At 41.0% G+C, this 26,138-nt stretch overlaps 1 protein-coding gene across 2 annotated transcripts in view; it reads left to right on the forward strand.

Annotated features, from left to right (window-relative positions):
• RNGTT (RNA guanylyltransferase and 5'-phosphatase) overlaps nucleotides 1–26,138 on the forward strand; it is a 337,387-nt gene that overhangs the window by 33,264 nt on the left and 277,985 nt on the right. For both annotated transcript variants that reach the window (XM_088470650.1, XM_088470640.1), the window contains exons 6-8: nucleotides 591–834; nucleotides 5,736–5,845; nucleotides 12,699–12,800. In XM_088470650.1, the coding sequence (XP_088326776.1) occupies nucleotides 591–834; nucleotides 5,736–5,845; nucleotides 12,699–12,800 (456 nt within the window). The remainder of the gene's footprint in view (nucleotides 1–590; nucleotides 835–5,735; nucleotides 5,846–12,698; nucleotides 12,801–26,138) is intronic.

Genomic DNA, 26,138 nt, shown 5'->3' on the forward strand with positions numbered 1-26,138 from the left:
CTGAATATTAAATGGTTATTACAACATTTACTACTCTGCTACTTGTGATACCAAAGCCTTTTCAATATTTCCAACTAAGGGCCTGATTCAGAGTTGTAGTAAACCTGATGGACCCACTTTTTTCTGGATATATCGCATTCCCCACATACTTCACCTTATTACAAAACATTTTGTTTAGGAGGAACATATGGGATCCTTGAGGACCACTCAAAATATTACAAGGCGGTAGGCACTTTAAGTCCCCGATTTTGGATCCCCATTATACAGTATAGAACCTATATTACAGATATATATACACACCTGTTTGAAAGGTACATCCTTTTGATGATGTGGCTGATGATAAGTGGGATCACCAGGCAATATCCCCTACATCAAGTATTTACCTTTCGTCTTTCCATTTTTTTTTTTTTTTTTATGGCTGTGTAACAGATCCCATAGATTTACCAAATTTAGTTTTCCATTTAAACATTACGTTAGTTTTGTATGAATCACCCGATTTTTGTTACATACGTCTTGCACATTGTTTTTATGTCATATGAGTAGAGGTAACTTTACAATATATTATAGGTTTGTTGTGTTTTTCTTGGCAGCATTGAGGCAGCAGTAGCCACTTTTGCTCAAGCCAGACCTCCAGGTATTTACAAAGCCGATTATATTAAGGAACTCTTCCAACGCTATGGGGATTTAGAAGATGCACCTCCACCTCCTGAGCTCCCGGACTGGTGTTTTGATGAGGATGATGTGGACGATGAGGAGAATGGCATAGTTCAGGAGGCAGAGCCAGGGTCTTCAGGAACCGGCTTTATTAGAAAGAAAAAGGAACGATTAAAACTGGTAATGTTTCTTTTGTTTTTAGTGACACATAATATTAAGTACAATAGGAATAAAATAATTCTTTTCTACACACACACATACGTGTGTATGTATATGTGTATATATGTAAATGTATGTATGTACTGTGTTAACAGCAATTGTTTACAGCCACCTACCAACCAAACAAAGTATTTAGAAATTAATAGTAAGCCTGTCCACAAGGCCTTAGACAGAGCAAAGAGGATCAAGGCATGTGTAGTAAACATGATGACTATATATAGTGTGTACATTATGTTTGCTACACATGCCTTGATCCTTTTTGCTCTGTCTGAGGCCTTATGGACAGGAATACTATTAGTTTCTAAATGCTTAGTTTGGTTGGTAGATGGATATAAACAATTGCTGTTACCTTTCCTCTTCCCACCACATTGAAATGCAGTTTTTGTTATGGGATTTATAGTGGCCATCACAGCTGTTTGGTCCCACACACTTTGATATTTGGCCAACTGCGACATTGCAGCATAAGCGGCTACCATTGGTTTTCTACAACCTGGACATATTATTCTCAAGTTGTTGCAGCCAATATATAGCAGTAATCATTCTACCATACCATACAAAATGATGTTTAGAGTAGAGATGCTCATGTTTAATACGGTTTAAAATGATAGAATTTTACTAGGTCGAGGATGAACAGGTTTGCGGTACAATCTTTAATCTAACGTGCTTCGTATTTAAGGATCACGTTTAAAAATTTTAAAATCACTAAAATATTTCCTGTTGGTCTACATTTTATGGTAGTGACAAAGAAATAAAGGCAAAAGCACTTTAGTGATAATATGTTATCCTAAACCTTATGAAAACAAATAATTGATAAAACTACTTTGCTAAAAAACGGAAGTGGTCAGTGATCTAATGGATCTTTTTTGCTCGGATGATGCCATTGGAGAATGTGTTGGGTTTGATACAGTTAAGGTGACAAATAACTAACTTTATCATTTCATGTATTTTTGTTCTGTTTCAACATAAGCTCACATAAAAATTGTTTCAGTGTGCCAAGAACATCACAGTTTATTGTTTTAAACAATTCTGACAAGCTGCATTTTAGATAGATAAGGTAACAAATGAGCGAGACCAAAAATAAAAGAGAAGCTGTGTACTACTGTCCAACATGAAATATAAGTGCTCCATCGCCAAATACAGGGGCACCATGAAAGCTAGAAAAACATAATCTTAATTGAACATGTTGGACATTTCCTATATAAAACAATTAAAATCCTACAGATATTTTACCTGTCCCAAAAAGTCACAAAACAACTCTGAAGGAAATACATAAAAGCAAACCCATACTGAGTCACAATAAATGAATATATAAGGGTTAGCATAGCTGTCTTGTAAATCAATGACCTGTGTAACCTTAAATATACAGAACCATATAAAGGCTAGCACATAGGGTTTGAATATTATCTTCTTTATTGCTCATAACATCTTTGTTTTTTTTGGTTGTTTAACTATTGTAAGTATGCCACATCTATAATGTTGTTATGTTGTGCTGTATATAGTGTTAGAATGGGTAATGAATGGAGAAATAAGACAACTCTTTGGATGGGGCACTCAAATTTAAAACCGTTTTTATAGTTAAGGATAAAATCTTTGTTAAGGCTTCGAATGCACAGACATGTATAATATAGCAGTATAGATAGGAGTAGCAGGGGCAAACGCAGGATTCTCAGGGAGGGGTTTCCTTTATATATGTCTACACACACACACACACACACACACACACACACACACACACACACACACACACACACACACACACACACACACACACACGTAGGTGCGCGCGACAGAGGCCCCCATTAGTAGTCCTCCCTATGTAGTGCCCCCAGTAGTAGTCCCCTACCTATGCAGTGCCTCTTATATACTGCCACCAGTAGTACTCCCCCTATGCAGTGCCCTTATATGCTGTCCCCAGTAGTAGTCCTCCCTATGTAGCGCGACTTATATAATGCCCCCAGTAGTAGTCCCCTCCCTATGCAGTGCCCCTTATATACTGCCACTAGTAGTCCTCTCCCTATGCAGTGCCCCCAGTAGTAGTCCTCCCTATGTAGTGCGACTTATATAATGCCCCCAGTAGTGCCCCTTATATAGTGCCCCAGTAGTGCCCCCCAGCAGTGCCAGAGACCCCAGTAGTGGTCCCCCATATGCAGTGCCACTTATATTGTGCCCCCAGTAGTGCCAGTGCTTCCCCCCCCAGCAGTGCCAGTGCCCCCAGTAGTGCCAGTGCCTCCACTAGTGGTCCACCCAATATAGTGCCCTCCAGTGGTGCCTCCCCAGCAGTGCCAAAGCCCCCAGTAGTGGTCCCCCATATGCAGTGCCACTTATATTGTGCCCCCAGTAGTAGTTCCCCCTATGCAGTGACCCTTATTTAGTGCCCCCAGTAGTGCCCATTAGATAGTACCCCCCAGTAGTGCCTCCCCCCAGCAGTGCCAGAGCCCCCAGTAGTGCCAGTGCCTCCACTAGTGGTCCCCCCTTGAAGTGCCCCCAATATAGTACCCTCCAGTAGTGCCTCCCCCAGCAGTGCCCCTTACATATACAACGAAAAATACACAAAAAAAACACTTACCTGAATGCCCGCTCCTGTGCCCGCCTCCGTCCATGAGCCGGAAGGTGGAGCCCGGCTCCGGCATTGCTTCCCTCTGTCTAGCTCCCTCTGGGAGGGCTGTGAGCATGGCGCACAGCCCGTCCACTGCTGATTCAGCTGTCAGCGCTTCCGCGTCAGGTGGTATGAAAGCCACCTGACGCGTAAGTGCTGACGTCTGAACTGGCAGGGGCCTGACCGGGTAGCGCCGTGCAGCCGATCGGCGGTGGCCCGGGGATGGTGCAGAGATGGAGCTGAATAAACAAAAATATTGGTTGGTCAGGGGGGGTTTCTGGGTACTTAGAAACCCCCCCTCCGTGCGCTAGTGAGTAGTGGGGGGGAGCGGTTGTATTGCCATGTGGATATTGATAGGTGATTATCTGGAGGTGCTTCATCTGTTTTTGAGATGAAGCCTTTCCAGACACCGGCCGGATGTATTAGAACTTGATTTACTGAAGAGGGAGATGCTAATTTACCTGTTTGGCTTATTGCTTCCTCCCTTTTGCCACTGCTTTGACCGACGCTTTCTGGGATCCTGTTCCTCTCTTATTCTGATCCCTTCTCTGCATTATAACATGAAAGGAATCGGTAACTGTAGTACATAACAGATGCAGTTACCAAAATTACAGGTAACACCTGTTCTCCCATAATGTGAAAAACGCAGATTTAAAATATAACCGGCTTCTCCACAGTCAGTAATTAGTGTGCAAGATATTACTCAATACAAGGTCATGATCTATCCGATATAATTACATATGGTATGTGATGCTTCCTATTTCAGGATTTCATTCATACATGGAATATAAATAGATTCGTCACTTAGATTACCAAATCAGAATTGGTCATATACAATAATTCACCATATTAGTGGAGAAATCTCAACTAATCCAGTGGATCTCTATGCTATTGTGGGGCATAAGAATGTAAACTTGCTATGCCCGACTAAGATGAGTCTGAGTTATTAACATATGCATGAAAATGTTTTTATATGCTGCTTTCCCTATGTATGTACTGAGCATATATGTCTTCCTTTAGTTCAGCCTAGTTGTGTGTTCCTTGCATCTCTTTTGAAATCGGTAACAGTAATTGCTTTTGTATTTAGGACATAAAATAATCCGTATGGTTTTAATAGTTGTCAACATAACTTGTAATGTTGTTCTCAGGGTAATTGCATGAGGGGATAACATCAAACATCATTCCCTTCCATCCCTCCGTTTTGTAAATGTCACTTTAGGTTATTACATAACCCACAGCCTTATTCTTGATTCTAGCAAAGATAATCCTAAATGTTAATTTTGTTTTGGCTAATTTATTTTGGACCCTCAAGGTAATGTATGTTTGCTTCCCTGAAAGTTTTCTTTTCCCTTGTGGGTTTGTGTCCTTAAGGTGTCATGAAACAGATGGTTACTTAACATGACATGGTTTATCCACTGGGATTCCTGTGATGCTTGCGGTGAGACTGCAGAAAGTCTGTAGTTTGTGCTGTTGCAGCTACTATAGACCATCTGTATCTCTGTGCAGAAGTACTGTACATTAACTCTCTGTCTCCCAGAGATCTCCAACCACTGTTTGTTAGTATAAGCCATATTAAGGCCCCCCATACATCAGCAATTGAATGCAGCAATCTGCAATCGATTGAAAAAGGGAAAGATTTTTATACACAATCGATTGCAAATTGCTGCAATCAATTGCTGATGTATGGGGGGGCCTTAACATATAGAGACTTTTTTTTTTTTTCTTATGTCCGCTATGGGAGAAAAGGCAAACAATAGAAAATAAATGGCAGTATTGTTAGTTACAAGAAAATGTTCTCTACAACTCAATTTAAAATTCCTTGTCTCTAGTGCAGTGGTTCTCAAACTCGGTCCTCAGGACCCCGCAACACAATTCACGTTTTGCAGGTCACCCAGCAGGTGCACAGGTGTAATCATTACTCAATGACACATTCTAAAAGGTCCACAGGTGGAGCTAATTATTTCACTTGATTCAGTGTGGAGAAATGGAAAACATGCACTGTTTGGGGACGGGTCCTGAGGACCGAGTTTGAGAACCTGTGCTCTAGTGCAATACACAAATCTGTGCCTGCCTGTAGTGAGGTTTGGAAATGAATGTGAAAATATATACTGTATATGTTTTATTGCTATTTTAAATCTGTTTATCTTAACACTGTAGAAATCCAAAGATGATGATGATTATTATTATTCAGCAAGCATGTGTCTATTTTTGTACCAGATATGTTTACCAATAAATCATTTCTGTTCTTTTTATTTTATTTCCATAGGGTGCAATATTTTTAGAAGGTGTGGCAGTAAAACATGTAGCTCAAGTAACGACACAACCAAAGCTTGGAGAAATCCAGGGGAAATGTCAGCAGTTCAGCTCATGGGAAGGGTATGCAAATTCTTACCTATTCTTACCCATCATTTCTGTTTTTTTGGAAACTTAGCTACTGTTGAGTAAAATAGGGTTGAAACCAAAATTAAATCTGACTCTCTTGAGCTATGAATATTAAACACTTTGCTGTGATTTATCCTGACTTTTTTTCTGCAGCTGTAATTCACAAATAGAAGAGAAAACACATCACACTTTGGGCCTGATTCAGAGCCGCTCGTTCGTTCCGAGCGATGTTTGCCCAACTGCGCATGCGTACGGATCGTAATACGCATGCGCGAACCAGTTAGTGCGGCCGAAAATCGTTTGTTTGCTAAATAGCGAATGCCTGCTAATATGAGTGACAGGAGGAGGCGTATGTGGGTGGTAACAGGGGAAGGTGCTTGAAAACGGGGAGTGGAGATCAGAACGCAGGCGTGCTTAAAGGTCAAAACGGGCGTTTTATGGGTGTGCATAATTAATACAGCATTGTCCCTGACCACGTCACTGGGTTATTTTATAGTCAGAACTGCTCGCAAATTTGTGGTAGGAAAAACCAACTACAAGAATAATGAGCAGTTCATACGCTGGTCGATGTACTCGATTAATCTAATAAATGGCGAACATGACGTAGGATGCGAGCGGCCAGGGGGCGTAGTTATCCAAAAAACTACCGCAAGTTTTGTTCGCTTGTTCAGACATAGAGGCGTGAACAGACCGCAAAGAGCGAACGGTTCATTTGAATAGTCGCCCCTTTTTTTGGAACGAACGACTGCAAATAGAGCGACCGGCTCTGAATCAGGGCCTTTATCACAAGCTACAAAAGACATATCCCACAGTAGCTGTATGAGTGCTGGAAGGCCCATACCTTCTCTTATGGTTATGCGCTAACCAATGTTCATTGATGCACAAATTGTCCACTACACATTAGAAAATCTCCTTAGCTCCACCATGTGCCTCGCTTTGCCTGGATTTCTACTGAAGCACATAGGTGTGTGGAGCAACAGTTACAGAGGAGCAGCTGTCTGCACTGTGGAATGCAAGGTTAAGGCAGAGTTGATTTTTAGATTTGCTAATATGAGAATTTTGGGGGGTTTTACTTTTGAATTGAAAGAAATGACTGGAAATGGTGCCGTTTGCAATGTGTATGTGTCACACAGCCATTTCAGCCACTTAAACCCCGCGTCATTGTGGTGGAAAGTTGTTACATGGACGATGAGGTGGGTCATTATGACCTGGGTATGTTTTCTGCCTGATTTTGACATTTTAAGGATGATTTTAGAAGATTATTAATATATTTGGAATAATGAACTATTGAATGAGGTATTTTGATAAAATAAAAAATCATAGAGAATGGAGAAGGAACTTAGTCTTCAAAATACATTCAACAAAATTTACCACAATGGTTTTATTGCTAATATCTTAACAAAAAATAAACTATTTGTCTAAAATTAAAATTTTTAGTTGACTTAAGGATGAGATCTTTGAAAATGAAAACAATACAAAAACAAAATCAGTCTTCCTACTAATAAATTTCACCCAGCTTATAACTACAGTCGCTGCAATATGAAATCAGGTCTTCCGGGCAAATAAATTTGTTACATGCTTGGCATGTATGAGTGGTATTATGATCTTTTTTAGCGGGGCACACTTGACATCTTTTTCAAACTCCTGTTCAGAATCGCTGCACACACTGACGTCATCTTCACCTTCACTTCCCACATAATCTTCACTGCATCCCGAGTCAAGCTCCTTCAGTATAGACCTAATTCGTTGGCGTTCTCATTCTTCTGGATCCATTTTGGTAGAAAATCTAAAAATATATCAAAAGTTTAAATAAAACATTACATACTATATGGCACAAAATTTTCTTACACCGACATTGAGGTTGGGTCATAATGACCTTTTTGGAGTTTGCGTCTGTCTAGTTTTCTGCGCTGACTGAGCGGTAGCGAGAAACTGATAGGGAGGAATCTTAACTCCAGCTAATGAGAGGTTTGGCAACATCGCATAACGAAGTAAAAAAATGCACATAATTTAAAACATCCTGATCATTATTTCCCAACCTCAATGGTGCTGGGTTAATAAACACAATTCCTGTGCCCACTCGCCCAACTCTCTCTTAAATTTAATTTAAGCCATGAATGACGCTTAACTGTGTAGTATTGTAGGAGAAAAGGAAAGAAAGTTGTGCTTTAGGACGGCGTTTTGTATGTTTTACAATGTCATTTATAGTGCTACACGTACCTTCTTCGAACTTCAATTTTTCCCTTTTTCTTTTTTGTACCCTGATATTATGTTTGAAAATAATGACAAACTAATTGTTACAAAAAAGCTTACTGCAGCTGATGAAGGCTGGATCAGGGATGCAAGCGGGCATTTCTAGTGGCCCGCATAGAGATGGCTGTACAACTCCAGCTCTGAGGAGACTGTGTATTAGACCAGATTTTAAGAGTATCTTTATCTAAATTCATGAGTGAGGATGAAATTACTGTATCAATTCTGTAATTGGGGTTGTTATTGCACCCTCTAGCAATTCTGGAATAATTTAATACAGGTTTATCTTCTAGTGCTCTTGAGATATTGCACACAATCCTAATGTCAGCTAAACTTATTATTTATAGCCACTGTTCAAAGGTCTTAGGGCCTGATTCAGAGCCGCTTGTAAGCGGCCGCTCGTTCGCTCCGAGCGATGTTCGCACAACTGCGCATGCATATGGGTTGTAATACGCATACGCGAATCTGTCATTGCGGTCGGAAATTGTATGCTCGCAAAATAGCGAATGCCTGCTAATTTGAGTGACAGAATGAGGCGTTTGTGGGTGGTAACAGGGGAAGGTGCTTGAAAACGGGGAGTGGTGATCCGAACGCAGGCGTGCCAAAAGGTCAAAACGGGTTTTTAAGGGTGTGCATAATTAACAAAGCAGCGTCATCGACCACGTCACTTGGTTGTTTCTTAGCCTGAACTGTTCGCATGATTGCGGTAGGAAAATCCAACCACAAGCACTGCGAGCAGTTCAGACGCCTTTCGATGTACTCGATTAATCAAATAAATAGCGGAGATGACGTATGATGCGACCGGCCAGGGGCCGTCTTTACAAAATAGCGAGAGCATATTCGTTCACTCGCTCAGACATAGAGGCGTCAACAGACAGCAAAGAGCGAGCGCTCAATTTAAATAGCCGGCCCCTTTTTCTGAACGACCGTTCGCAAATAGCGTCCGGCTCTGAATCAGGCCCTTAGTTTGCAAAATTAACTATACTACTGCAGTAACGCAGACATGGACCTAGGAATCAAGAAGAAAATTGAGACATTGCAGTTAATGTAGTAAAAAATATTTTTTATTTTTTTCTCACTGATCCCTGCCAATTTATTTTCAGAATCTTATTTTATAGCTCCATCCCTGGGTGGTTCCAGAACAAAATGACAAAGAGGGCACCATGGGGGAAGGTGTAGGGTGTTCTGCGCACACCTAAGTGCAAGTTCCTGGAAAAGTGGGTGTGGCCTCACAGGGAATGCCATTCCCACAAGCCAGTTCCTCGTTTTCATCACGCTGAGGGCATGAAGTACACACAATAGCCAAGGCCATGGCAATTTATGTCCTACCTGCCAGCTAGTGTTCTAAGCTCTGTTGGTAGTCTACATCTTGGAAAGTCTCAGACCTGTCTGGAAAATCAATCGGGAATAAATACCTGCATTTAAAAGTGTCTAAAAGAATTTAAGATCCCTCCCTCTGAATCTGCAACTGCCAGCTAACACAAAGCATTAGAATGCATGTATCTCTCTCATTGCCCTCTCCCTGCCCATATCTATATTACTGCTCCTGCCATAGATGTCTCATTGCCCCCTCCCTCCATATAGCTCCGATTGCCCCTCCATTGTTGTCTCATTGCCCTTGCATAATTGCCTCCTTCATGGCTGTCTCATCTAGTCCTCCCTGCATATATCTTTGATTGCCCCCTCCATAGCTATCTCTCACTACCAGTCCCTTAACAGCTTATTCATTGACTCCCTCACTGCCCCCCTAACATCACCCACTGTCCCTTTCATTGTCCACCACACAGCACTCCCCCGTCACTGCCTCTTTACAGCATTTCCCTCCCCTGTCCACCACACAGCACCCCCTAGCCACTATAACAACCACCTTGGCCCATCCATTGTCCACCTCACAGCACTGCCCACTTACTAGCACCTAGTGTGAGACATTTTTGAGCGCCCGCTTCCAACTATATCCATAATTAATACTTGTACTATTTTTTATATTCAAAAACACACATTGCCTCTCACAGGAAAAAATAAAACACAGTTTGCCCCACAAGAATAAAACATGCACATTGGCCCCTACAGGGAAAAAATATTACACCTCAGCCCCCTCACAGATGACTGACCTGACCTGTCAGTAGCAGAAGCCATGGGCGGCACAGGTCTGGTGTTTAGCATGGTGAAAGAGTCTTTTAGGGGTATTCAATATGAAACGTAAACTTCGCCGTCTATGCGGGTCGAAGTTTTCGCCGCACATCGGAGCTTTTGCCGGCGAAAAAGTATCACTCGCGCCCCTGATTATACCCGTATTCAATATGAAATCGGCGAAAATGGCACCCAGCGAATGTGAAATCACCCTAACACCCCCAAAAAGATGCTCTGACATGGGGGATCACTCTGGATACCCCGATTAGCCCTGCTGAAGGTTTTTGGGGTCTTTAAACGGGCTCAATAGCTGCTATTTTGGGGATTTGGGAAGGTGGTGAAGAATAGTATTTAGAAGTTTTTTAGGCTGAAAATAAGTAGTTCCTGCAAATTTGGGGTACTTGAAAATGGGGGTGAGCATATTTAAAAGTTGCTAAAGTGAAGTTTTAAGAAACGTGAAAAATCCACCTGCCGCAAGCACCTGCAATGAAAAAAACACCTGGGGCATACTTGGGGACCCCCCTAGATTGTAGTTTGCTAGTTTTTAACTTTGTACCCCCAATTTTTTTTTTTTTTTGCCCCCAAAATAAAAGTTATTTTTTTGGGGTCCTCTGAGGTATTTTATAAAAATTTTTTGACACAGTTTACCTTTGGGGGACTGTCTGAAGGTTGCAGGGTGGTTTCCGAAATGTTGCACCCCAAAACCCCAACTCTGCACTTTTTTTCGCCACCCATTCCTTGGTGATACTTTTCCGCAGGGTCGAATGCAATATACTTTTCACACCGGCGAAAAGTATTCAAATTGAATACGGTGTAAAAGTAAAACCGGCGAAAATGACGTCATCCGAGCGAAAACTTCGCAGAAACTGAGTTTTCGCTCCATATTGAATACCCCTATTTGGGTGCAGGTCTGGTGGATGTCAGGGTGAGTATGAGGGGACAGGTATGGTAGGTGACAGGGTGAGTGTGCTGGGACAGGTCTAGTAGGTGACAGGGTGAGTGTGTGGGGACAGGTCTGGTAGGTGATAGGGTGTGTGTGCGGGGATAGACCTGGTAGCTGACACGGTGAGTGTGCGGGGACAGGCCTGGTAGGTGATGGGGTGAGTATGAGGGGACAGGTCTGGTAGGTGACAGGATGAGTGTGCAGGGACAGGCCTGGGTGAGTATCTGTGGGGCAGGTTTTGTGGGTGATGGGGCAAGAGAGTCTGAGGTTCAATGTTCTCCTCTCACAGCAATCCCCCTCTTCAGTGCACTCTCTCCCCTTCATTATATCACAGCACCCCCAACCTTCCTTCAATATTTACCTTACATCGCTCCCCCCCTTCAATATTCACCACATCACAGTACTCCTCCATTACACACCTCAGAGTTCCTTCCTAAAGACAGCACCAGTAAACTGCTTACCTTCAAACTAACGCCCTTGCAGTAGCGCCTGCAGCAGCTTGTCCTGACGTGACACTACTGAGGAAGAGGGGAGCTAAGGGAGGCTGAGCTACTTGGCTGCTCCGATTGTGTTATTCTGTCTCCCCAGCCAGCTTCCCGTCTGTGTCCTCAGCAGCCCCCCTTCTGTGTCCCAGGCCGAGCCAGCCTCCTTTCTCTCCAGCCCGAGCAGCCCCTCGTTCTGTGTCTCCAGCCAGCCCCTCGTTCTGTGTCCCCAGCCTGCCTCCCTTCTATGTACCCAGCCCCAGCAGCCCCCCCTTCTATGTGTCCAGCTCCTGCAGCCCACCTTGTTGCTGCTCACATGAAGCGAGTCCTCTGTTTCAGTGGCGCGGTATTATGTCACGTGTGCCGAGTATTTAAAAAAAAAAAAAAACTTTAGTGCACGCATGTGCAGATCAATCGTAGCTGCATGGACTGGGGAGGGCTGACAGCAGCAGCCGCATCCTGGTGGTGACCGTGCAGCTGCATGACAACAAAAGTAAAATATTCTCCTAAATGACAGGGGGTGCACGTGCCTGGCTGCCCCGCCCCCCCTCCCCTCCCCCCTGAATCCGCCTATGGCTCGATCTACCCTCTACTATGAATTTAAAAACAAGGCTACAATGGATTTTGCTGTTTGCAGCAGATGTTGAGTGTTGTGTGCTCTGGTTTAGATGATTTTGTGTAAAATGTATTCGATGTCTCTGCTAACAGAATTTTATATACGCTGGTTTTGATAGCTGATTTCCCTTAAAATGTCTGAAGGAATCTTAAGTTACGATGTACTGTATAATACCTATATTCTATATACAAATTTAGATACAGATTACTGTGCTTAATTGTGCATCACCCTGAATTCTGGCATCCTTAACTAATGAATGATCGATTTAATTCCTTTCATGCTCTGCACAGATTAAACATTTTTGAGTTTCATGCTTAAAGCAATCCCCTATTGTATGATAAAAATGTCACTTACATAAACCTTATTCCATTTTTTTTATCCCTACTACATCATTAAGGGGGAAAAAGTAAAACCAATGTTTTTCAGATCTGGGTTCCCTGGAGCACAGCCTGTATCCATGGATAGAAAGAATATCAAATTTCTCGAGCAGAAGTCCTATAAAGTGAGCTGGAAAGCAGATGGCACACGGTAAGTGGAGCAGCTACACAGAATCACAGCAGTGTTTTCAGTACTCAAGATGCATTAAATATTGCTGCCAGATATTTTTCTGTTTGCAGGTAACTCTAGCTGAACCATTATTACAGCAAAGGCACAGGTGGTGGTTAAGTTACACTGTCTGTCATTACTATAAAATTGTGTATAATGATGATGATGAAGATAATACTGGAAGTGCAAAGGCAGATGCTGTTCTGAAGCTGAAAAATTTCAACAAATTTGCCTTTCAGATACCTTGAGCTTGGCTCTCCCGGTGACTGTCACATTGTACAATTTTGTAGCAATTATTATTTGCCCACATAGAAGCAGTCATCCTACTTTTGATTGGCAATATTATGTCCATTTCTCTTATATATCTAGGGGACACTTACTCTGGGTATCGAGGCTGGAGAAGGCACTTAACTAGTAACATACTGAATTGATACTCCCGCCCCTATATATCGCTTCTACTTAAAAATTCTGCTTTAGATGAAGTGACTTTGGAGAGAGAGAGACCTATTATTGCTGATTTTATTGTATGCTATTTTTTCTTTTCTTTGAGAGCTCTGTGGTACTTTGGTAAGAGTTAGTGCAAGTGCTGGCTGGAGTGGCACCAGGCTCCAGTTGTTGTTCAGCCATAGCCCGATCTCTTTGAAAGGACTCCCCGGGGGGGGTCACGTGCAGCATGATTAACTGTCGCTGGAAACTAAGCTTACAGGGAGCCTCTAGCCGCAACTTAGTCATTTGCAGTGGAAGGTAAGTGTTATCGCAGCTTACCCTTCCGTTGTGTTGGGCTGCTTGCGGTCACCATGATCCCAGAGGTCTGTTCTTAGGCTCTGTTGGCAAGAGACTGATGGAACTGCTGCTGCAGCAGGCCTCAGTGGGAGTTAATGGGAGGGAAAGCTGTCTTGGACACTAACATTTTCTTCTTCATGCCATAGGGGACACAGTCATTACAATGGTCCGGACACCAACTAGTTAAACATTTTTCTCCCAGCTACCCTGGCTCCTCCTCCTCTATATCCCACCCCCAGCCTGGCCAGTTTTAGTTTGGTGCCTTGCAGGAGACGGGCACAATGTTAAAGGCTGCTTTTAAGCAGTCTAGTTTTTTCTTTTCTCTTATTTAGTTTTATTTAATACATTTCAGTCCTCTGACCATTATTTCCGAAGATTCTATTCATTTCACATCTTCGCTATCATAGTCGCAGATTTTGGCCAAAGGGTTGTCAGCGCAGCTCCGGTGCATCCCCTTCCTTAGTGGGATAGCTTTGGGACGTCCCTTGGTAATGACTGTGTCCCCTATGGCATGAAGAAGAAAAGGAGATTTATGGTCTTATCTAGTTAAATCCTTTTTTTTTTTTTTTTTTATTCCATAGGGGACACAGGGCGCTCACCCTGATGCATCGGGCTGGCAGGGTTTTTACTCTGCTTCCAGTCCTCCTTTTGGCATTTCTGGGTGTGGGGACCTGTGGGGGTGTGTTTGTCTTCCGTCTCCTCTTTCTTGCTCCTGTCTTGGGCTTGCTAACTAAACTGGCCTGGCTGGGGGTGGTATATAGGGGAGGAGGAGTCGGGGCTGCTGGGAGAAAAGGTTTAACTAGGAGGTGCCCGGATGACTCCTGCTCCAGCCTATACCCATGGTAATGACTATGTCCCCTACGGATTCCAAAGAAAAGGATTTAACCAGGTAAGACTATAAATCTCCTTTTTTCACTGGTCAAGCACAGGGGTAATGTCTCACTTATTCTTGGTGGACTTTACAACAGGTTACGGTTTAATAACTTCCTTCTTTTATATGGGCTCCTTTTTAAGTAGACTTTTTTTTTTTATTATTATTATTATTTTTATTATTATAAATATGCTTGTTTCCACATTAAGTATTTTTGGGACCATTGTGTTGCTCGATGTACCGTTAATATATTATTATTTGAGCCTCTTCTGTGGAACTTGTCGTGGAAGGGCTTGCTTGCATGAATAAGTCGTGTTTAGTCATTTTTCTTGGATGAGGCTCTGGGCCTGATTCAGAGGTGTACGCTAACCCAATTGTAGCTACCCTCATCAAGCCCTCCTTAGTGTAGGACATGATATTGGTGCCCTAGAGAGCCCTTCAGAGAAGGCCAAGTCCTCTAGATCACACCAAATTAACCCAGGAGGGTGTGGTATGCGATTCTTTAGACCATGCTAATATAACTTCCTTGGTGTCTTCCTCTAAACTGAGGCCTTCTAGGTTAAGGACTTTTTCTTCACCCATATTTTAAGCTTGGCTATGACGGCATGGCACTAGAAGTGAATATCCTTTCTGGCTAAAGAGTCTCTATTTCTGTTATCCAGACTATGCTTAGGAATCTAAAGCCTTTATATATGCTTTTGGAACCTCTCCCGAAGACTGCTTTTGAGCTACCGCACTCAGGGGATCTGCTCTTCCTAACTTGAAAGGTGGCGTGCGTGTTGGCTATAGCCTTAGCCAGCCGTTGATCAGAATCTGCAATCCTGTCATGTAAATTATCACCCTTGTTTTTTCTGTCCTGTCAGAGTTGTCTTTCAAAACTAGTCCATCTTTTCAGCCAAAAGTTGTGTCCAAGTTTTCTATAAATTCGGAAATTGTCCTGCTGGCAATTTAGCTGGACACTTCTAGTTCTTTCATTCCTCTCCATCTTCCTGTGTGGTTCAATCCACAAATACACATAGAACGGATGGTGTCCTTTTTGTGTATGATGCTTATAAGCGTGGTTGGCCAGTGTCAAAGCAATCGGTAGTGAGATGGTTTACCGCTACTGTCCATTAGGTGTATATATGTGCGCCGTAAAGTCTGTGTCAGAGTACATCCGGACACACTATCGTGTTGAGTGCTTCCTAGGCGACATAGCCAAACAGATGTGCAAAGTGATCTTTTGTGCAAATGTTTAAAATTTTTCAGATTTCAATGTTTTGTTTTGTTTTTCTAGTGGAGTCTTTTTTTTTTTTTTATATTCAATTGTTGCGTACTGCATTACAAGTGTACTCGCTTTATTTGGGAAATCCCAGAGCAAGTAGTGTATCCAAGTTAGGATGTAAGAGAAATCTGGATTTTTATGCTCACTGTAAAATCTGCTTCTCAGAATCCATCTAGGGAACATTGGGTACCAGCAGTTATGTTCTGATATATTTAGTTCTACTTGGTCCTGTTGTCTTATTCAGTTTACATGTAGTGTTGTCTCCGTTAAGGCTTTGGAAATTGAAGGGGCATGTATGAGAGGGAGCAGTAGCTCAGTATGTTATATAGTTAAGTTCCTTCTCCAGTACGCAGTCTCTATACCCAGAATAAGCAGTGTCCTCCAGATGGACTGCAAGAAAGTGATTTGAAAATCCGGATTTTTTACAGTAATTGAATTAGTTTTTGGAGTATAGCTGGAATGGAACATGTCAAAAGCTTATAGATGAGAGAAGATCATATGTTATTTAAATATTAGGAATGTATCTTGAAAAATCTGTAATGTCCATTCAAGCCTAAATCCTGGTTTTTTTTAATTATTAAAATTACACTACAATCAAAATAAAAACATTAACAAACGTAGGAGTCGCATGTAATCAGTCTTGCAAAAATGATATGTAATTTTTATGTATTGTATTTTGTACATCTATGTAAAAAAAAGTGTAATTCATGCCATACTTAAATATACAGTCACTTCTAATGATCATCAGTACTGTAAAGGTGCCCACACACACAGCGATCTGCACACGATCCCATGATGTGTGCGATTTCCCCTGAACTCTCCCCCGGCAGCTCTACACACAACTTGGAGTAAAAAGCATCCAATCTGACTTAATATCTGTCTTGCATCTTAACTTTTTTTTTCCAGTGCATTGTGTCCCAGATTGTCAGATCTGCCCTACTGCAGGGTATCTGACGATGCAATGTGCGACCAGCGGGGAATCGCATTGTGACCGTGAGTGGGGACTCACGATTCTCTCTCAATTTGGCCATATTTTACACGATCTGAAGTTCCAATGTGTCGGAATCAGCCAGATCGGGAAAAATATCGCTGTGTGTGTGGCCAGCTTAATGAATGAAATAAATTCTCTGAACAACATTTATTACAATGTTTGGAAAAGTGTTGTGTTCAAAGCTGTTGGCTCTTATACAAATCAACGTGTTAGTGTCTTGCCTTTATCTTGTCCTTACGTCTCTCATTAACAACGCGTGTAGCAGATGTTTGTTCTAATAAGTGGAGCTGAATGTTCAGACAGAATTAACAAGTATATAGTAACAAGGCAGCAATCTGGAAAAAAATTAACCCTTCTCTAATAAAAAAAAAATTAACAAACAAATTATAGTCTTCAGGTTACAATCAAAAAATATATTTATGAATAGATAGTCTAATTGCGCAAACCCTTCACCTGATATGAAGGGATTCAGTAGGTGCTTAGGTGCCTTCACAAATTGCAGCTCCCTGTTATTCACCGTTACTCAAGAGCTATTTAATTGTGTATGTAGTAAATACAACATCAATTCAATATTGAGATATGTACATTCATCATTACTGTATCTACTTTTGAAGAAATTGTGGTTTAAAGATTGTAGTAATAGTTAGAATTTTACAACTAAAACACAGGTACAGAGATGACTGGTGATTAAACACACAAAGCCAGCAAATTAACACAATATCCTCTTTAACCAATTTTAATTTTTTTTTTCACTGTGTTAATCTGCCTACACGTGGCGATTTTTTTTTTTTTTTTTTTTCCACGATTTGCCCAATTTCGGCAAATCGTGACAACAAATCAAGGTAAAATATGCCCAAATCGTGAGTTTCTACTCACTATCACAATTCCGATGTTCGTCCCCGCTCGTCGTACATCGCATTTTCAAATCTGCCGTGCTGTAGGGCAGATTTGCCAATCTGGGACACAATGCACTGGATGCACGATAGATCTTTAAGTCAGATTGAACATTTTTTACTCCAAATCGTGACCACGACTGCCAGGGAGCTGCCTGGGGAGAGTTTAGGGGAAATCGTGCCTCAGGTCGGATCGTGAGCACATGGCTATGTGTGTAGGCACCTTTACTGTCATGCCATATTCGGTCATCTTTCTCAGGCCATTTCCAAAAAGTCAGACCTCTCATGGTGATTACTTCAACTTGGTTACGGATTTTATCTTTCACTATTCCCTGATAAAACTCTCCCCTATATTCTACAGTAACATATATAAAGTTTTGACCATGTGTTGGCCTCCATCTATATTCTCTTCATTAGAGTTCTCACCTGAATTCTCAGGAAGCATACCAATTGTTTTTGCGCACCCATTTGGCCATGTACACTGACAGGGGCAATCTTCAATTGTTTCCGTTTTTCGCACATGTCGTGCCCGGGACAATAATCTGTGAAAACCCAATAAATGAACAAATTAATTTACAAAATAAAAAACTGATTATGATATCCAGTAAATGAACACCCCCTCTTACCTCATCCAAGGCTATCCACATTTTCGCCTCAGAGTATGAAATTCTAACCCTTAAAAAGCCTTTACCCATATGCATTGTTATAAACACTGGAACTTATTTTAAGTTTTTAGTACAAATTAGACAGTACATTACCTCATTATTTTGAGAGCAAAGCACCTCAGAATTGTTCACACCAGAAACAGAGATCCATTTGCAACCTATTCTTGGGACTTAAGGATCCAGTTAGAATCCATCTAACACCAGGAGGCTTCAAAGCATAAAATTAGACACTTGTTATGATTATCTGAGAAAATGAACGCTTATTTTAATACTTTTAACTTGAAAATGTTCATTCACTGGTAGTGTAATCGTGATATAAACCAATGCCCAGGATGAAAACTCAATGAGTCTCAGTAGAGGCTACATTTGTATATTCCAAGAGTAAAAAATGAGTGCATTCACCAGGGTCTTTATCCAAAAGACTATTTATTATTTACAAACAAGCCATTAGTGAGAAGTCGACGATGGCTTGTTTGTAAACAATAAATTGTCTTTTGGATAAAATCCCTGGTGAGTGCACTTTATTTTTTACTCTTGTAATATATATAATAATAATTTATTTTTTGTTAGACGCTCCAGTGCTGTGAATGAACTGTATGAAATTGAAAGTATAACCTATTTATGATTCGGAAACATTCCTGCTACAAGGATGCTATTTTATCCTTTTTGCAATATAAAATGAATTGGACATGTAAACAATATCTGGTCTATTCTTCAAGATTTATGTTTATAAGTTTTATCATTATATACTGTTCCTGAATAATAGAAAAAACCCTTTGTTATACCATCTTCATTACTGTGTATATTTTCTACACCGAAGGTTACAAATTCAATCCTCAAAATATAACAGTCCAGATTTAAAGCATATCCATGCTTGAGCACAGGTGTCTTAATTAGTACCTCAGTCATTTTGATGCAACCATCTATGCTCAACCATGGATATTCTTAAAACCTGGTCTGTTATGGTTCCTTAAGAACTGAGTTTTAGAACCATTTCTCTACACAAAAAAACTTCAATTTAACTCTTTATAACTGAAGTTTTGTCCCATGATTTAAGCTGACATTTTAAGGAATGGACTCTATGCAGGAAAATATTGTAAATCTTAAATAGACTCCTGGTTTAACTAAAATATGTACAAAATTAAACTAAACCTAAAAATGCAAAAATATTTATATATGATATACTCAAGAAGAGATTTAGAACTGTTATATCCAGCATGTTGGGTATAAGTAACAATAGTGGCTGGAGACTATGACCTCCTAGCTCCTATGTTTAAATCCGTTTATGCTCATGCAAGGCTCTTTAATCTGTGCTCTTTAGAAGCAAATGCAGGTATGGTAGATTATTCCCAACCAATAGAAATGTTAAGCTTAACAAACAAAAATATAGTATGCATGCTGCTTGATCTGACTATAGTAAATATCTTTAGTGCGTAGCACAAATAAATAAAAATCTAATCATTCAACACAACAGTCCTGAGTGGGAGGCATTCCCAGAATGCCTTATTTTGAGGGTGATTTCAGTGACCGATTCTTCCACATGATAGAGATGCAAAGGAGTGACATAAGTCTTGTGTGGAAAGCTATTCATTCACTTTTGGAAACCATGCAGTATCTAAAAAGCATAAACTGAAGTTTTTGTCGGTTATAAAAAGAGCATTGTAAAAAAATAATCATGAGTGATCAGGAGGGGCTTACAATCAAATTGATTGCCATCATATGTTGATCGTGGACTAAAAAATGCTGTGAAATAAGTGAAGAGTGTAAGTCTTAAAAAAATATAAAGTAGGAACTTGCATGTAAATTTCATTAATATGCGCAAAGTAAGATGATTCTGTACATGTGTAGATGTAGTATTAGCTATAATGAATTTAGATAAAATACAGGTTTAGGGGGCAATTCAATTAGCCACTATAATTTGCCGTGCGATAATTTATCAAACCGAGGCTATTCAGTTAGCCACAAAGGCCCTCATTCAGAGCCGTACACTCTCTGAGCAGAGCGCACGCTCTGAATGAGGGCCGCCCTCCATAATTATGGAGCGTCCTCCTGGACGCTCGTATAGCTGTGGGTCACCACCCACAGCCTATACGAGCGTGCAGTTTGATGGCCGCGATGGTCTTGACCATCGCGACCATCGCCACTGCGAGCCGGAGCCTGCGGTTGAGTTTTTCAACCGCAAGGCCCGGAGTGATTTTGGCTCTATCAGAGCCAAAATCACTCCCACTGACATCACTAGTGATGTCAGTGGGGCCGGCTTCTGACGGTAGGCGTTCCCTTGGGAACGCCTCCGTCTCGCAGGCACGCCCCCGGCACGCCCACCAAAGGGGGCGTGCTGTCAATCAACATTGACAGCACGCCCCCTTTGATCAGACACAACGAGCGAAGGAAAGTCCTTCGCTCGTCGCGTCTGGCGCATGCGCACGACGGAGCTCCCACCGTCGTGCGCATGCGCAGTGCACAACATCGATCCACTTGCGAGCGGACAGCCGCTTGCGAGTGGGTCTGAATCAGGCCCAAAGTCAGCCCGCACGCTGCACTTAATGGGATTTTTTTTTTGGGGTCTGACCCTTAAAAGAAACCTCTGATTAACGGGTGAAAAGACCCCGTTATCGCATAGGTACGTGAACTTTTCACATTTTCTGTCTGTTAAGCCCATTAACATGTTAATTTAACGGTCGTTAAAAAGGGTCTCAAGTGAAAAAGTTGCTCTCATTGAATATACCCGGGCGTTGAAGCCTGAGGCTATCACCCTTTTTCACATGCGTTAAATTAACGGGTCTAATTGAATTCCCCCCCCTTCATGTTGGAACTCTCACCCATTAAGTTAGTTTCATGTGAAGATAAAATGTTTTATGAATTTAACAATCCCTGCACTTTTCAAATTAAAGATAAGGCAATGCTCATAAAAGGAAATTAAGGTTGTTTTTTTAGGTAATGACACAAAATTAATACATTAGATGATGCATATGTAAAATACATACAAACAGAGTAATAGGTCTATTTTGGTATATTAAGACTCCTACTTATTCCAATGCTCTTTAGAACAGGCTGGCTTTAATTCAAGAAAGTTTTACCATGCGTTTTGAGAGTCTGGTGTGAAATCACATTGGCACATGAAACATTGCCTTACATGCTGTTTGCTTTAGGTGGTTATGTTACTTTAAGATATACAATGCTGAGCTAAGTTTGCCTTCAGGCTGTACAGAAGTATTAATGTCAATTAATTGTGATATGTTGACATTCATCTGGGGAGGTAAAGAATTATGGCAATGTTCAAGTATGTATCTGTGTGTTTCTGTAGCTTGTGATAATGCATATAAACAATTTTTGGGGGGAATGGTCTTATTCACAAATGCACTGTAGGGATTTACAGCTAAACAGTTGGTTAGTTAATATCTTTGTTATACTTTGCCCCAAAAAAAGTAATACCCCTTTCACACTGCCAGCAAATAGGCCGGGTTATTGCACATGAATGCACAGCAACCCGGGTTACTGTACATTGTGAAAGGGGCCAGTTGAAATAACCCGGGTTGAGTGACCCAGGATTTCAACTCTGGTAATGAGCAGGTTTGAACAAGATTTCAACCCATCTCGCGGTGCAGTGTGAATGGGTAACCCATGTCGGGGCGACCCTGGTCCCGTTCACTGCATGGGAAGAGCTGGCGCTTGGAGATGATCTCATCTCCAAGCGCTGGTTCAGTAGTGATGGCAGTGACGTCATCTACCTTTCATTATAGCCGGGTCGCACCCGGGATGGATGCGTGTACAAATCTCAGGTGCGACCTGCGTTTGCGATGTGCAAGGGGTTTAACTTACCTGTTGTACCAGCATGACCAGACTGATTGAAGAGAAGTGTATTCAAAGACACTCCTTTGTGCAGTCAATTTTATAAATTTATGAAAATACTTTCTGTACCGGTCGTGGTATATGTAGTTGAGGCAGCCATTTTACTGATTGATTCAACATTCCTGAGAATGAATGCAGCCTACCAACTGCTTAGAAACTAGTGTTACCACTGTTATTTAAAAAAAGAAAATAAATCATCTTACACTTTTAACAACTTAAATGCTCATCATGTGAGATCTTAAGAAGTAATTTGTTTCATTGAACAAAATATTTACTTTTGTGTAATAATATTTGCTTTATTTTATTATATTTTTATGTATAATGCAAAAATATATTTGAATACCTGCCCACAAAACACTACAGCCATTGTTGTCAAACTGTGGACATATATCCTAAGGGTTAATTTTAATTGTTGAGTAGAGCTCAAAATTACCTTCAGTGTATTGTTAAATAATAAAATACATGCTGATGAACAGCATATTTAACATACTTGAATTAAAGCTAGAGGGTGTATTAGTCAAATTAACAGAAAACAATAACAGGACAATTATTTGTCGGCAACCCCTAATGCACACATGTGGCTATTTTTCTATTCAGCGTTCAATTTCCAGTAAGCTCCGTTCTATGATTTATTGAAAAAGGAAAAAAAGGTCAACCAGTTGTTGGTGCTTGAAATGTTGGTTATCTTTATAATAAAGGTCTGGCTGAGACTGAACTGCTGCTCTTACAATGAAATTTAGATCAGGCTGATCTTAAAAAAACACGTAATGTACCCGGTTGTCTGGTGAATCACTGGTTCTACAGACATCCCTGACATTCATTTCATTTTAGGTATTAGGTGAAAGGTGAGAAACAAATATGTAGTGAAGTACCATTCGTTATTGATATTGTGCTGCCATATTTTATCCCATCAAAGGTTGGATTGATTTAAAATGTACGAGCATTGTCTGTGAAATGTTAGAACTGTATTTGTGTGTGTACTAGGTGTGGCTATTAACAAGACTGTACCTCTCAAAATGAAACCATACTGCATGAGTTAAAAGGGAGTGGGGGAACATCTCGCACAAATAGTTTGTTGTCCACAGCGTTTGAAGAAGTTGTGTTTTCCCGTGCATTGTGAAAATGCTTAGTTCAAAAGTAGAATAACATGGTAACTTAAAATTATTTGTTAAATTGAACAAAAAGCACACCAAATATTTTCGCATGCTAACTGAGGCTTACGGGGGCAGTTAGAAGATCTAGTGATGGTCGTGAGCATGTCGAAGGTGTTGAATGTCCCAAAAGGCCCTGCGCATCAAAAACAAATGAAAATAGAAAAAAATTGACAAATTGACTGTTGATTCAGCATCACAATGATAGCAGAAATCGTAAACACAGACATAGAAACTGTTTTGCATCAAGATCTTAACATGACAAACGTTTGTGCTAAGATTATTCCAAGGGTTCTCACTGCAGAGCAGAAAGAAAATCGAACGCAAATATGTACAGACATTTTGGAACAAAATTCAAGTGGATTCACATTTTTTACATGGTTATTACCTATGATTAAACATGGATCTTCCAGTACATTCCTGAGACAAAATGCCAGTCCATGCACTGGAAAACACCATCACCACTAATGAAGAAAGCACATCAGGGTGAATCCAAATTCAAAGCCATGTTAATTGTTCTCTTTGACACCAAGGGTGTTATTTTGGAAGACTGAGTACCAGAAGGATTAACAGTTAATCAACATTATTATAAAAATGTTCAAGCAACTTTGAGGGAAAGAATCAGAAGAAAAAGGCCATATTTGTGGAAAAATAGTTTAATCCTCCATCAGGACGCACCAGCCCACACAGCTCTCTGTGTGAAGCAGTTTTGGCTGAGAAACAGATTGCAGGGCTAGAACACCCTCCATACTCGCCAGACCAAGCACCGTGTGACTTCTTTCTTTTCTCTAAAGTCAAATCTGTACTCAAGGGTACTCGTTTTCGTTGGTCACTAAGGTAAAGAAGAAAATGACAGAGCTGTTGAGACAGCTGACAGATTATGAGCTACAGCGACCAATGGAAAATAATACTGCAGCGGTGTGGACGCAGAAGGGGAGTACATAGAAGGGGAATGGGTTACAATGTACTTAGTATAATTAAACATAAATTATATCAGTCTCATTTTTGTTTAAATAAGTCTATTTTTAGTGGTATCCTGCTATACAGCTTGTAGTGTATAATCTTGCAGGTAAGTTTTTTTGGTCCTTTTTAACATCTCTTTGCAGTTTGAAAGTCCATTATCATGTTTCTCGCAAATTACTTATAGGGGTTTCATCACCTACTCCAGAAACTATGATTGTAGGTGAAAGCATACATGTGTCAGTGACTTGTGCTCTTCCTTGCTCTCTGTGTATTACCAGTGGGGATCGGTAAGCTTCAATTGTTAAAATGCTAGAAATCGCATTATTAGCAGGCGGCATCACATGTTTGATTTAACATGGGAACTGCGTTACGGATACTATGTACAGAAACTAGGGAGCGAGCGCGCTCTTTCTTATAACTTGTCCTACTCATGCTGTCAGTCACCATGTTGCTAAAATAGTGAGTGTATATGGAAGAGAAGTGATTTATGTATTGTAAAGCTGGGTACACCCTGGAGCAATGTTGGGCCGATTTGCTTTTAAGTAACGACAAATCTCCTACATCACTCAGTGAGTACTAGCAATTGCGCACTCTGGCGGTCGCTAGCGTTATCGCTAGGTTTTGTGGTAAGCTAATAAAGGATGGAACAGTGATCATTCCATCGTTTATTAACTTGTCAAGCATGTACGGGCAATCTCCGTTCAAGGGCAATCTTTATAATGTCGGAACGAATGCCTGAGGCTCCAGTGTGTACCGGGCTTAAGTATCAGACTGTTTGTTTTTATTGATCTCATTCAGGAACATACTGTAGTGACTTAATTAAACCGTTGACATTGTTTTTCTCTTGGAAACCTAAATTATTGAAAAGCATTAGAGGAAACCTAACATCATATTGTAATCGGATATAATTGTGTTAAAAATAAAAGTGAACTGGCTTACTGTGGCAGATTATTACTATTGTTGGAACGTAGATTTTTTTTTTTTTTTTGAGAGGAGGTTGTGTAGAACATAACCTTTAGAGTCAACCCAAGTGTGGGGTGCATATCTAGGGCTAAATTTACTTAAAAAAGAGGTCTGACACTGCTCCATATCACCGTTGGTTTGTTTTTCTAAACAACTGGATTGCCAGAAGAACGGAGACACCTGTCTAGTAACGCATAGGTCCTCCTTTCAATCAGATGTTACAATGAGTGTCAGATAACACTGTTCATGTTTTTGGCATCCATAGTGGTGTGGTATGCTGGATATCTTCCCTGATGTTGTATAGTCACCAATGACATTTTTGCGTGTGGGAATCCAAATTTCATGTTTATTTCAGAGTTGAAGTGACCAATCTCTATGGCACCTACTATCAAGCCTTGTTCAAAGTTGCTTAACTTGTTAAATGCTGCCATCTTCACTTCAAATAATACAATATCAGATAATTGCCTATATATACTGTATATAGCACAAATCTGTTCTTGCTCATCTAGCCTCAATACGCCATGCAGCGCGATATGCCTGCCGAATATGCATCTAAGTCGCGATGCGACTGGGTCGCACCAAGAGACTGCTAATTAATTTGATATGTGACACTTGTCTATCGGTGTGAGACATGGTCCCCCATTTATTAATGATCACATTTTGCAATGTGACCAGGGCATGTCAGTACTGCCCATTTTGCAATGCGATCATAACGGCCATATATATCGTCAGGGACACGGGCTCCCGAAAGGAGCCTGTCCCTGCAATGTCTCCGGAGAGGTGCCGGCCAGTGCATGCGCAGTCCTGGTGACTGGCGGCCATTGCCGGGGGAGGTTTCCAGGGGCACCAATCGCCGGCTAATTAAACAGCGTTCACTGCGGGTGCCAATATCTGGAATGCATCGCATTCTGGTTATTGGTAAATCTG

The sequence above is a fragment of the Taudactylus pleione genome, unplaced genomic scaffold (assembly GCF_031769625.1).
Source record: "Taudactylus pleione unplaced genomic scaffold, aTauple2 ptg000015l, whole genome shotgun sequence".
NCBI classification, from domain to species: Eukaryota; Metazoa; Chordata; class Amphibia; order Anura; family Myobatrachidae; genus Taudactylus; species Taudactylus pleione.